The 15,094-nt window shown below is 34.1% G+C and overlaps 1 protein-coding gene across 1 annotated transcript in view; it reads left to right on the top strand.

Annotated features, from left to right (window-relative positions):
* Window positions 1-15,094, top strand: part of LOC125073932 (probable ATP-dependent RNA helicase DHX35) — a 47,752-nt gene that overhangs the window by 13,255 nt on the left and 19,403 nt on the right. Inside the window, exon 3 of the mRNA XM_047685042.1 lies at window positions 14,067-14,231. Coding sequence (XP_047540998.1) covers window positions 14,067-14,231 — 165 coding nt within the window. The remainder of the gene's footprint in view (window positions 1-14,066; window positions 14,232-15,094) is intronic.

Raw genomic sequence — 15,094 nt, 5'->3', positions numbered from 1 at the left:
CACTCACCTTTCAATCCGGAACACAACAATACTGAGTACTGTTATTTTTTGGTAGAATAATTTATGAATGCGTGGTGTCTACCCAGATGGGCTTGCACGAATACCTACGACCTACGACTTATTTTTGTTATAGTTTTTTTAATAATAATTGTATATCTTGTCATGTAGTTTAAATGTTGATGATTTATTTCAACGTCTCTTATTTAATATACAATATAAATAGCGAAAGCCATTTCTTTACGTTTTTATACATTTTCCTTTATATTTCACTTTAATATAATCTTTATAAAGGTCGCTATTACTTCGTATATAGCGATCTTGATACAGACCGACCTTCGTTTACGGGCTGTATAGGTCGCGAAGGTCAGACAGCTATCAGTTCAACTAACGGACAAACTATTAAGGTTTCAGTAAAGCAGCCCTAATAAAGTAATCACTGATTTGTTGCCGCCGAATTACTAATTACGGTTCGTTCAATCGATAGAATTTTGATTTAATTGTTTCGAAATCATCGGTTATATGTCAACCAGTCTCGATGTCAATTATATTACTACTAGTTGTCGCCCGCGACTTTGTTCGCGTTTCAGGTGTTGCTCGGCAGCTGTTAGGTAATAACATTTTCAATTTGGTTCAAATTAAACTTCATCAAATTCGATTCAGTCGTTTGACTGTGAAAGAGCAACAGACAGATAGTCAAAGTTACGTTCGTATCTATAATCTATAACTTTATGTAAATTGAAGCGAAATAACACTCACTGGTTAATCAAGAAATCTGACATACTATAACACCTACACACTTGAAGTTTGGCAGGTTCCTTAAAGGGTGTTGATATCCGCTAAGATTTTACGATACTCCACTAAAACGGGGGTTAGAAGTTAGTTTTTTATAAATTTCGCGCGGGTAAAGCCGCAGTTTCAGTTAGTATTAGTATAGATTGTATACAAGTTTCCGCCCGCGGCTAGACCCGTGTGTGTTTGTCATTGTATTAGCAAGATAAGTTTTTGTATTGAATATTGTTGAATGGTGTTATACTTTAAACTGCTCTAAAACCCACTGCGTTCCGCGTTTATAATTTTACTAATGATAATATTTTAGGATCACCAACATGAAAATAAGTAGAACGGAATATACAATCGTAAAGAGCAGTTCAAATCTAACAGTTGACATATTTACAGGTAACAACGATAGCTATTAGTTACACTGAGATATATCCTTACGAATGTAATAAAGGCGAAAGTTTTGTGTGTATGGAAGTTTGTTACTCTTTCACACAAAAACTACTCATTGGATTTTAATGAAACTTTACAATATTATAGCTATACGGAATAATATCTGACAATCGACCTCCAAAACCCGAGCGAAGCCGCAGAAACTAGTCATATGATAAAACATAAAATTTGTTTTTTTGTGTGTATGTAATTTTATACATATTTATGAATAGTGTTCATATACGATACCACCTACCTATAGTTTTAATTGCAACATACTTACGCTAGATTTGTCTGAAGGAAATCGTTACTATACAACTTTTGCCGCCTAATGGTACAAACGTGTCTATGTATGTGTCTATATACTATTTAATTTGACAAACAAATGTTATATCTAATATTAGACACTGAAATACAGAAGATTATCGTCGATATTTGACTATAAAAATTGCTAGCGTTCGTTCTTGTTCAAGGCAGTATAATAATCGCCTTCGCTTCAAAATAAAAATAAAAAATTCAATGAAAATATTGGCAGCTCACGATCGAATACGATGGCTATGGAATTTGTTTTATAAATAACATCTCGTTAGATCTAGGTTAAAGTAATAATTGAATTCCGTTAAATATAAAAATCTAGACAGATTTTGTACGATTATCTTGGTGTTTTATATACAACGTGACCCCGACTGATTTTCATTTAGGGTGTGATAGTTATGATAAGGAATTATTGTAAGCCTCGTCTCACAAATGTAATGTTTGAAATTAATCCGAAAGGTAACTGAATTTCGAGCTGAAATTCTCAATCAGTGAAAATTTGTGTTGGTTAAGACATTAGAGGCATGAGGAATCACTATTCAGTTTACTAGTTTCCGCTCACGGGGCTAGGGTATGCCACTTTCTGTATCATGTAGTTCCTTGAGCGGTTCAGTAGTTAGTTATACTGACATTCGCAGCTCTACACAGTATTAAAACGAAGTCGCTTCCCGCTATTTGTACGCATGGATTTTTTAAACTACGCAAAGGATTTTCACGCGGATTTTAAGAAGAGAAAAGTCAAGTATTTCAACTTTCTAGGCCGGAAAAAAGCAATGATTTGATCTATCTGTGTTTCTTCTACAAACAAAAATTGTTTATAGACCAGTATTGTGCCCGTGTAAAGTCGGGTCGGGTAGCTAGTTTATAATACGAGTTAGGATGGCGCATAACACCTTCTGACATTTCCAGTCCGTACTGGTTCACATTATGTTGTCTTAGATTTTCGCGATTATTACACATTGAAATAAACAAACAAATGTCACCTTAGTCTGCCCGTGACCACGAACACTGCAAAGTGCTCGAAACGTCGGGATGTTAAAATAATTAATATACGCGATTAAATCCGTTAAAAACTAGTTTTATTTCAATGTGTAATAATCGTGAAAATCTAAGACAACCTTCTGACATTCTATGATCGTGTTTATCTTGTTCTTCAGAAGATCTTATAATATTGAGGATTCTCGAATATACTAAAAATTACATTCAAAATTCGATATCAAGTAAAGTATTACACCAAAAATCAAGTGAAGGTGTATTCCAAATTTCAGCTCGTGATTTAGTTATTACCTTTCGGAAGTTAGTTAGGAAGAACACCCAATAGTGAAACAAATGTTTCATTTCTGTCACGATTAAACGGTTTATTACAAAATTGTATTATTTTTTTTCAGTAAATTTAAAAATGTGATACGATATTTTCGTTAACTATAATAAACTTATGTTATAAAAACAAAAATTATGCCATATTACAAAAAGCTATCTAGACAGAGATTTATAATCACGAGCTTAATATAAAATGTATATCTTTTTGTTACATGAAATTGAAATTTATATTTAGTTATATTTTAATGTTGAAGTTGTTTCAAATTTTAAAATAAAAGTTACCTATCGGTATGCCCCGATATTGTTTATATACACAGATTGACTGTCTCTTCCTATTATCATATAGTTAGAAAAGGATATAACGTGTCGTGTATCTTTTATTGAGCAGTCAATATCAAAATGTTATGTATTTTGTATTGTATATATAATGGAGTTTGTATTTAATGGAAAATCTGTGATCGATAAAAAAATATCTATTAAAATAATTAATGTTATTCATCGGTTAAATAAGTGTTCAGTCCATTCCAATGGCAAGAGGAGTAAGTGCTATAAACAACATTGACCTTGAATTGACGTGATATCATTGGTCGAGATCTAAAAAAAGAATAGATTTGTATAAAAATTGGTGTTTTGACTGTGTTATGTTGTTATTGTATTGTTTTAAGTGAATTTTGTTTAAGTTGAATAGTATTGTGTTATGAGTAAAGATATGTTCGTTAACAAATGTTCGGATATTATAGTAGAACTATTTTGTGTAAGAAATGTGCATGTAATATGTAAATCTATGGTTTGTTTATTATGACTCTTCCTGCCATTGGAATAAAGTATATTTTCGTTGATACTTCGAATATTGAAGACAATTTTGTCGTTAGTTTAAATATCTTAAGACAGTCTTAGCGCTCGAAGTATCAATGTGTATACGGCGTGTAAGTCTAGATAATATATTATATAATATACACGGGTATGTATTTAAAAGTAAATATTGTATCTGTTATAATTTTTTTTTAATTATGGTATTTTTTTTTAAATATAATATCAGCATTGCAGTCCGACCTCGTTTTTTTATAAAAAAGTTACGCACGGCTGGCTGTTTTTTTAACTACCTTTTTTAAACTATCAATGCTATTAGTTATGTTCAGGGTGAAAATGGTTTTTATGGTAAACTAGTTAAATCTGCGGCTTTACCCTCGTAAAAAATATAAAATTTTACATATAGCACACAAGCCATTGTTCCCATTTCACCCCCTCAAGGGGTGTATAAAAAATGTAACATATATCCTTCCCGGGGACTCCAACTATGTCTGTCTGGATACGACTGTTCAAAGCCCTCCTCTCCCTTTTTAGGAGAAGGATTAGAGCTTAAACCACCACGTTGCTCCAATGCCGGTTGGTGGATACACGTGGCAGATATTCATCGATACGTGCAGGTTTCCTCACGATGTTTTCCTTTCAAGCACGACATGAAACTATAAACACAAATTAAGCACATGCATCAATGGTCTATAGTCCGGGTTCGATCTCGGAATCATTGGTCTATATTTACGTCTTGTCACTACTGGGTATCAGGTCTTTTTATTTATTTTTTATTTTAACAAGCATATACAATGTTTATTTGTAAAATATCTGTTGTGTGGGTGGTACCTACCAGCGATTCTGTACTTTCAAGAGATAAGTTATCGCTTTTATAGTGATATACGTACGTATAGTATGTATTATGTACATAAATATGTATATGTGTAAATCGTTTAATGTATTTTTAAATTGTTATTGTAGTTTGCTATAGGCTTTACGCAATTCCATTCGCATTCAACCGTCAAACAGTAGCATTTAGTATTGTCGTGTACCAGTTTGAGCCGAGATGGCCGAGTGGTTAGAACGCGTGCATCTTAACCGATGACTGCGGGTTCAAACCCATGCAAGCACTACTGATTTTTTTGTGCTTCATTTGTGTTTATAATTCATCTCGTGCTCGGCGGTAAAGGAAAACATCGCGAGGAAACCTGCATGTGTCTTATTGCGATTAAATTCTGCCACAAGTGTATCCATCAACCCGCATAGGTAGCCTGGTAGAATAAGCTTCTAAACTTTTCATCAAAAAGAGAGGAGGCCTTAGCCTTGTAGTGGAACTTTATAGGCTTTATCTGTTGTGTACCAGTTTGAAGGGCAGGGAACTAGTGTTACTACAGGTACAAGGGACATAACATCTTAGTTCAAAAGGTTAGTTACCCACTGGCGACGCGAAGAATGGTTAATATTTCTCATTTTTAAGGTCATGAAATCGATAAGGTTAATTAGAACATTACGAGGATTGCAGGTTCGAACTCCTGCAACACTGCAATCATTAATTTATTGTTTCATGTTCGGTGATGAAAGGAGACTTGCCTGTGTCGGATGAAAATTAGAAACACGTGTAACTAACCTATCTGCATTGGTGTGGCATAAGCTTAAAAACATTATATTACCTTTATTTACCTTTTTTATTAACTGTTATAATATTAGTCTGAAAAATTGAATAGTTCTTATTGCGATTAAAAGTACTCATATATGCCTGTTGTATGAAATAGGTAGGTGAATCGGCTACCTGATATTGGCGTAAGATATTTTAAACATTCCTTAAGTCTCCAATGTGCCAGTAATCTTGGTAAGTTATTATGTCCCTTGTGCCTGTAGTAACAAAGTATTGCTGAAACTCAAACTCAAACTACCTTTATTCGACATAGAAGCACAACACTTACTTATTGATCGTCAAATTAAACACTACCACCGGTTCGGAATAAGGAACACCCTGACCTGAGAAGAACCGGCGAAAGAAACTCAGCGGGTCTTTTTTTTTTTGTCAAATTTATAGATACATAATTCATTATATGAATAGAAACAGCCAAGAGGCCATCGTTTCATTCCCAAGGTGTGCTATCAAACATAAACTCACTAATTGTATACCTAATATCAAGTATGTGTATCTAATAGTAACCTTTCGCACACAAGCGTTCCTTAACATTTTTTTTTAAATTTGGCAACAGAAGCATTTTTAACGCTTTCTGGGATGCTGTTGTAGAAGCGTATACATTGCCCAACAAAAGAGTTACTGACTATGCAGTCGAGTAACAGGAGTAACACAATTGTGTTTGTTGCTTGTACCAATGTTATGAGAATCACATTTTCTCATAAAAACATTAATATTTTTCCTGTTTCAATTTTTGCTGCTTGCTGGTAGAATGTTTGATGTGTGATTTTTTTCCTACTTTTATTAAATATATTATCTATATATATAAAAGCGAAATACCATTAATTTATTAAACACGAAATATAAGAAACTATAAAATCTGCAAACTTCAGAATTTGGCAGGTTCCTTATAGGGTGTGGACATCCGCTAAGATTTTACGAAACTCCACCCCCAAGGGGGTAAAACGGGGGTTGGAAGTTTGTGTTTTATAATTTCGCGCGGGTAAAGCCGCATATTCAGCTAGTAATTTATATGTAAGTCATATTATGTTCAGTGCTATCGAAACGACTAGAAAATATAAAACGCATTAATAATTACGTGTTAACTATTTACACGTGGTGTAATGAGTAGATCTGTGAATACAAATTATTTTTAGTACTGTATTTAAGATTCGTGTTGAAGAGTTCGTTCGGAGATCCGAATATACCTAATCAATATTATTTTAAAATCGAAATCGAAGTATTCTTTATTCAAGTAGTCTCATAAAAGCACTTTCGAATCGTCATGTTACAGGTTCGGAAAGTAGATTTTAGCGAAGAACCGGTAAGAAACTCAGTAGTTACTCTTTTCCACTATTCTAATTACAGAGTATATTAGTAAAGTACGATTAAATGTATATACATAACCTTTTTAGAAATCAACAAATATCAAGTCCACTATTTTTTTATCTTTAAGGCATCATATTGTATTGAGTTTTATGATGTTTCTTTCACATGCAGCTTTAATTATTCTGATAGATTAAGTTAAAATTTCCAAATTTTCGAAGGCTCAGTAGTGTAATCGGTGCATTGATTGCCAGGTCAAACGATTTTATGAGTGTAGATATTCATACATCATTATAATTTATTAAAATTCATAATGAGAACACGTACGACAAAATGAGCCATATGTTGTTAAGTTTTCTTCTTGCGGCCAGTGTTTTCCCAAATATTGAAAGCAAGATGGTTTTTTTTACGATATCAGTAGGCGGACGTGCAAATGAACCTGATACTAAACGGTCACCAGCGCCCATAGACAATGGCGCTGTATGAAATTTTAACCATTGCTTCCATCACTAATGCCACCAACCTTGGGAACTAAGATGTTATGTCCCTTGTGCCTGTAGTTACACTGGCTCACCATTTAAAACCGGAACTACCACCTAGAAATATTATTGTCCCTTATGCCTGTGATACCATTCAATCACTCTTCACGCACCATACATCAACCTCATCCAGTCATGGTGACGATGGTCCAAGAGCTTGAGCAATGATGACCACTAATTTCGAATTATTATCTTTTTAATTAAACAGTTTTTATTTTTGTAAGTGACTGTTCACAGATTAACAATTTAAAAACGTATGTGTCATACTTGGTCTCGATGCGTGTATTTTATTTTAGCTCTTAAATCTAGGTATTATGTTCAAGGTCGAAAGGCGATGACTAACACCAGATGTAACTGCTTGGATAGAAAACCTGTATGCTGTTTTAGTATATTGCACATATAGCGTGTTTAATCTATAATAATATTATAAATGCGAAAGTAATTATTTTCGGTAGTTTGTCTATAGCTCTCTCAGAAACCTGATGAAATTATGTGTCATTGAAGCAGCGTGGTGATATACGCTCGATAATCGATTGTTTGCCTAGCGGTGAGCCTTACGGGTTTTTAACCCCTGACGCAAAAAACTTATAACCCCCTCGGTTATAAGTTTAATGTGTCTATGTTTTTGTTGCAATTCGCGACTACACCCATTTTTCTCAATTAGCGGCCCCTCGTTACGACGACACTTGGAAAATAAAAATATTTGAACATACATAATATATGCGGCGATAATAATTATAATGGGTTTAAAAGATTATTTGTTAATTTTTAGAGTTAATTCTTTGTGTTATTAATATATGTTGTCTGTTTATACCATTTGTAACAGCGTGTCGTAGCTTCAAGTCATCTTTCAGCAGTAAATGACAAACTGAACGTGAAAATAAAATTAAAGCCGACAACGGAAGTAGTTAATGAGATAAGTTCTTTCAAACACACAGATTTATAATACAAATATGCATATAGATAACGAGAGGCTTTGTTGACGGCCTTTAAATGGCAAAGGTTTTAATAATTATAATATTTAAAGGATACACGAGTAAAAATAGCGTATCAGCTGGCTTCAACTGATGGACGATGGAACAAAATTGGATGGAAGCTTTGTGCAAGCCCGTCTGGATAGGTTAGATATTCTACCGCCAAAGAGCTATTGCTGTGTTCCCGTTTAAACGGTTACCAGTGTAACTTCAGACACTAGGGACATAACATCTTAGTTCCCAAGGTTTGTGGCGCTTTCGCGATGTATGAAATGGTTAATATTTTTTCTTATGCCTTATTTATGCTTATTTAGAATAATACACTGATTTTGGTGGTAGGTGTAGGTGGTGGGTAGTGCGCTAGTCGGTAGGTACTTAGCCGGGCAGGTATCTCCCAATCACCAGATATGCTGACAGCTAAACTTTGTGTGTTGTGTTATGTGCGGTGGTGACCACTTACCATCAGGTGCCCCAGTACCTATCTTATAAAGAAAAAAAGAATAAATGAATTATATTTTTTTTTATTAGTTATAATTTCTTTTTTTTTTAATTCTTATTTTTGGAACTGAGTCAATATGATGACTATGTAGTTTTCGTAAGGCTACCTTATATAAAGCAGAAACGAAACTATCACCAACTTATAACTAATTAATTCTACGATTAATTAATTGATTTATTATATTGATTAAAATAATTAGTTGATGTATTAAATTTTTGAACAACTTAAATTACAAGATATCATATGTGCGTTTTTTTTTATCATAATCAATGACTACAAGGAAAAACTTAAGGAAAACTTGATTAAAATATATTTTAAAAAATTTATACTTTTAAGTGTAAATTTGTTTGGTTTTTTTTTTGATAATAGGTCATTCACATTATCATAACAAGGTCATGATAATTACTGATTATTCATATTGTCTCGGTATTATTATCTTGTGCTAAGTGTACATGAGGAAATCTTTCAGAGGAAAGCTCCGTATATTTAAAGGTCGCAAGCCATGAGAGGGCCAGGATATAATTTTGTAAAACGATCCCGGTGGCAATTGTTTTTGTGGGTGAAAAACTATCTCACAATAAATGGAAGTATGATAATAGTCCAAGAAGCCCAACGAGCTATTGAAGCTTTAATTCAAACGCACTTGCAAGCGTTCCGGTGTTTCAGATATCTAAGAGCGGTGGTAGTCACTTTCCACCAGGAAGCCTCTTGTTCGTTTACCAATTATTACATAAACAAATACATCTTTTAATTTAGGTCAATTTTTTTTTCGATCATTGTGTTGTGATCAGTGTCAAATAATATAATGTACAGCATTACATATGTACAGAACTGCCATAAAGATAACACATAAGTTACATACTTTTTTTAAATCTTTAAGTACATCTCGTAGAAGTAATAGTTAAATTAATATAACTGCCTGAGTTGATACTTCGTTCAGTAGTATTTGAAAATTGCGTGAAAGTAGTTGGTATTGTACTTGGGCTACAGATCCGGAGGGCTCCAGAATAGAAAAAAAAATACTATAACAGTTTCGAAGAGTAAGCAACTTTAATACACTATTAATCTATGTATGAATTAAATTATTAAGACGTTCAGCTGAAAAATGTTCAATACAATTGGAAATTAATAATTAATCAGGTGCCTACTTGTTGCTGATACCATCAACTGACATAAGACGGCGCGAGAGTTTATTTTAAACTAGCTGTGCCCGCGACTTCGTGCGCGCTGTTTGAATTTAAGTTGTTTGGATATTGTAGCGTGATTTTATTTTTATTCTTCATATATTTCTAGAATAAAAGTAGTCTAAGTTACTCCTTATTACATCCGCTATCTGCCAATGAAAGTCCCGTAGAAATCGGTTCAGCCGTTCAAGAGATTAGCCGGAACAAACAGATAGACAGACAGACAAAAATTGTAAAAAAATGTTATTTTAGTATATGTACCGTGAATACATAGTTATAGCATAGTTTTAGTAAAAATGGGTTATTTTAATATTACAAACAGACACTCCAATTTTATTATATGTTTAAATAAACTGACACTAGGACGTTTTTTTTACAACCATAACAGGCCAGCGTTTGCCGTTTGTCCTGACGCTAAGCATCGACACGGTACACGATGTAGCACGCTTACCTAGAAGATACCTGTTAACTGATTTGAAGATACCAACAATACAGACCCTGTAGTATTATAGAGCTGCATAGAAAAATTGATTAAAAGATACAATAAGTGTATTTACTAACACTATCTCTGTAGCGTCACGCGTTTATTGTTCTACACATCAAGTGTTTGTATCGATAGCATTATCTGTATTGTATTATGATTCATCTGACCTCTTATAGTTAATTTGATTGGTTAAAAAAATCACAAGACCGTCTAACTATGTTATGAAATAAATTTATTATTGGGTCATTTAACTTTACATTGAAGATTAATGCCAGCACCTTTCAATCGTTAATTGAACGTTAATTCAACCAATATTTAATAATGTTGTTGTATTCTGATGATATGTATGGGCGGTTGTAGTCACTTTCCATCAGGTAAGCCTCCTGCTCGTTTGCATCCTATCATGAAAAAAAAAAAAACAAAACTGTAGGTCTAGCGAACCACGGCGATGGAATCCTTTAGATCAATATACTGATTTAGTTGGTGACAGGGATTCGTGTAAGCTTCACCGATTGTTTAGATTCTACCGCTACACAGCAATGCTTAGTATTATTGTCATTCGGTTTGAAGATTGAGTGAATATGTCAATGCAGGCACAGGGGACTTAACATCTCTTGGTGATATAATAGTGGTTAATATTTAGAGCGCCGATGTTTATGGACGGTGATAACCACGTACCATGAACAACAAACGACAACAAATAATATGATAGTGTGACAAAGAAGTGGACTTAAGTTGGTAGGATAGTGTCTTTGCTTATGAATATGTTTGATTTAAATATCAAGTCTGGTTTTTCGATTTGAACGCGTGACATTCGATTGAGATCGACTTGCTCTATCCACTGAGCCGACTTGATCAATGATGTCACTAATATTCATTAATTTGATTAACAATAGGTCGAATGACGCCATCATACACCAGCATCATGACTGGTCTTTAATTCTCCAAGCATTTTTATAATTTAATCACTTTTACCTGTACATACACACACACACATACCCACATACATTAAAATAAATGACGCCTTACATAAAGTGAAGACCTGGAGTCTTGATTTAAACTTTTTAGAACACGTTAAGCCATATTTCAGTAAAAACGGCCAGTATGTATTTATACCGAGTTAAAATGAATTTTAGTATTTTAGTAATAAAATCTTAAATTCCAATGATAGAATCGATGTTATATGGCGATTTTATTAGTAGTGCAGAGATATATCTAAAAGAGATACTATTAATTCAGTTCTAGGAGTATCAGTTTCTTTAAACACTTATAATAGAAGATACCTAGAAGAATACCAGAAGTCCAAGGTCGGGGAATCGAAAGTTTCTGTAAATTACGGAAATAATATTTTCTGTTTCCAAAAACTCTTAACTTAACAGAGTAGGAAAAAAGATTTTTTTAACTCTTCAAAGGTATTTTTTTTGTCTTTTCCCTCAAACTGAATCGAAATATCCTCCTTGATTTAATAATAGTTTGATAATAAAGTTCGTACACAGTTGAAATAACATTGAGGTATTTTTTGTGGCTGATTCTCACACCTTAATTTCTTAAAAGATTTGGTTGACTTTTTGGCAGTGTTTCATCGGCGAAGAAGATCTTTGGAAAATTGGAATGTGTTCGATGAAGTTCTGCCGCGTGTGTATTCAGAAAGATGTTGAATACTAACAAATCTTTCTTTTTAAAGGGAGGAATACTCAACTGTGGAAAGTTTTAGTTCTTATAATTTTTAAAAACTCAATAAGGATTGTTAAAACTTATAAGAATCTATTTAATTTTTTATTTTTGTTGCACTTCTTGGTGTAATGGTATCTTTTTAAACGAGGCTAGAGTTTGTGTAAGTTGAGAAAATCATAAAACATTGTTATTGCTACAAACCATTAAAGTTTATTTTTGAAATTTTATGGTAAAGCCGATGGCGTGCTGTAATTTCCCCATTGTTGTAGTACTTTATGTATTTTCCATATACTCAATAGTAATTGTTTTGAGATAACGCGCGTTTTGCTACTTGTTCTACAAATATTTTTCAACATGTAATATATATGTATTCGTCCGTTACTAACGTCTAGTGTTTAGATAAATGTTTGAGTTGTGTAGATGTTGTAGATATTGCAATAATAATGTCTTGGGAAAGAATCGATAGCCTACAGGCCGTTTCAAATAGAAATATGAATGCATTGGAAATAAAAATGATGAAAAATTTATAAGCAAATGAGTGTGACACTGAGATTCTTATTATCGAACCGGTAGTAGATTTTTGACATGCATAATTTATGACCTGAGGCGAGATGGCCCAGTGGTTAGAACGCGTGCATCTTAACCGATGATTTCGGGTTCAAGACAAGACCAGGCAGGCACCACTGAATTTTCATGTGCTTAATTTGTGTTTATAATTCATCTCGTGCTCGGCGGTGAAGGAAAACATCGTGAGGAAACCTGCATGTGTCTAATTCAACGAAATTCTGCCACATGTGTATTCCGCCAACCCGCATTGGAGCAGCGTGGTGAAATATGCTCCAAACCTTCTCCTCAAAGGGAGAGGAGGCTTTTAGCCCAGCAGTGGGAAAAATTACAGGCTGCTAATGCTAAAAAAAAAAATATTTATGACCTATGTAATTTATTAGAACTTCTCACTGTGAGCATGCTTAACGTCATAAATCACCTATCAAAGTCACTTATGGAGCATTACATAATTGGAAAAAAAGCGAGCGTTACACTGATCAACCTGTTATAATATAATTTGTCCAATATATTGCAAAAAGATGACAATACTGCAGGTTAAAATCGAATCATAGGGTTCATTGTGACATTACAAAAGAATGGCGAATCGGCGAGGGATCGGACTTATAGCGTGGTGTATGATATGTTTTTTTAATATTCTATGCATGATATATCTCTTTAATAATACTGGTGTTCTTAAAATGATGTTTAGAGTATTGTTATTAATATTTCTAGATATTTTAATAAACATTTCAGAAGAACACTCAATTAGATACTATCGCTATACATTCAAAAGGATAGACCATTATGATTGCTTAATAAGTAATTTACTTGGTTCCAAATTATAAATAGCAATTCCGTTAAAAGTTTCCGCTCTGCTGAGAACAGTTTGCCAAAAAAAATTAACTTAAATTGCTATAATTATACATAATTTTATGCGGCTTTATATCTCAGGACGCGCGTATATCTTAAGTGCAGTGTTATTTAGGTTTTGTATGTTTGTCATGTCTTCTTTTACGGTATTGGTAGGTGGACGGGCAAATGGACCATCTGATGGTAAATGGTCACAACTGGCCGTAGGCAATGGCGCTGTAAGAAATATTAACGTTCGTGAGAATTAAGATGCTATGTTCCTTGTGCTTGTAGTTATACTGGCTCACTCACACTTCAAACCGGAAACCAACAATACTGGTTATTACTGTTTGGCGGTTGAATATCTGAGTGGGTGCTACCTACTCAGAAGGTCTTACACAAAGCCCTACCACTAAGTAAACCTCTTATTTTCCTGTATGTCTGTTTGTTTAGATTTCTTGGGTGTGTTGGAAGGGATCCCTTTAAGGGATAAGCATGACATTTATTATTAGTTTGGTCACTTATGTTTTTTTACCTGTTTATTTTATTACTATTTTCTATCACAAGAATACCTATTTAACGTATTTAAGAGATGAATTTTGTAAAATCCTTTCATAAAGTTCACCTAGATTCCATAACAAGTTTCTGAGCGAAAAGTCATATTGTTAGAAACAATTTTATTAAATAGATTTGTTTGTTGGCAGTACCTCTACGAAATCGGTCACAAAGTATGCGTGACGCAGCCCCGTGTTGCCGCAGCTTTGTCGCTGGCGTGCCGAGTGGCCGACGAGCGCGGCGTTCAGTTGGGCGATGAAGTCGGGTACAGCGCCGCCATGACAAGTGTGAGGACGCCTGAAACCGGAATTGTAGTAAGTTGAATGTATTACTAGTTTGCAGATTATTTTCGGGTATGGTGTATAATCGTAAAGGTTGAAGTTAGATGGTAGATGGTCCAGAGCGGAGAGGGCCCAGTGGTTAGAAAGCGTGCATCTTAACCGATGATAGCGGGTTCACATGCAAGCACTACCGAATTTTCATGTGCTTGATTTGTGTTTATAATTCACCTCGTGCTCGGCGGAGAATAAAAACATCGTGAGGAAACCTGCATGTGTCTAATTTCAACGACATTCTGAAACATATATATCCAACAACCCACATTAGAGCTTCGTGTTGGTATTTGCTTCAAACTTTTTCCTCAAACGGAGAGCAGGCCTTAGCCCTGCAGTGGGAAAATTTACAGGCTGTTAACGTTATGTTGTCTTGGTTATTTTTTGAAATAATTAACACTTGAAACACTTGATGAAAAACTTGATAACACTATAACAACCTTTAAAAGTCTCACCGTTGGGCCTCAGCCCAATGACCTTAGATGAAATTAGCTCTCTCTTTAAATTAGCTAGCTTCTTTTGAAGCTAATTTCATCAGGCTGATCCAAAGCAAGATGGTGGATACACACATGATAAAATTTCAATGAAATTATAAATACACCGGTTTTATTATTGATATTGATGTTTTCCTACCCCGCCGAGCACGAGATAAATCACAATGGCAAATTACACATGGAAATTTATTGGTGCTTGCTTGGTTTTGTACTCGCAATCGTCGGTTAAGATGCACCCGTTCTAACCACTGGCCTTTCTCGGCTTATGTGCTTCATAACGCTAAAGATTCAGAGTAGAAAAAAATACTGTTTTGTCAGACTATTTAGACATACGTACGTAAATACATCCAT

This window comes from Vanessa atalanta, chromosome 26 (genome assembly GCF_905147765.1).
Source record: "Vanessa atalanta chromosome 26, ilVanAtal1.2, whole genome shotgun sequence".
Classification (NCBI taxonomy): domain Eukaryota; kingdom Metazoa; phylum Arthropoda; class Insecta; order Lepidoptera; family Nymphalidae; genus Vanessa; species Vanessa atalanta.
This window is presented reverse-complemented; position numbering and strand designations above follow the sequence as displayed.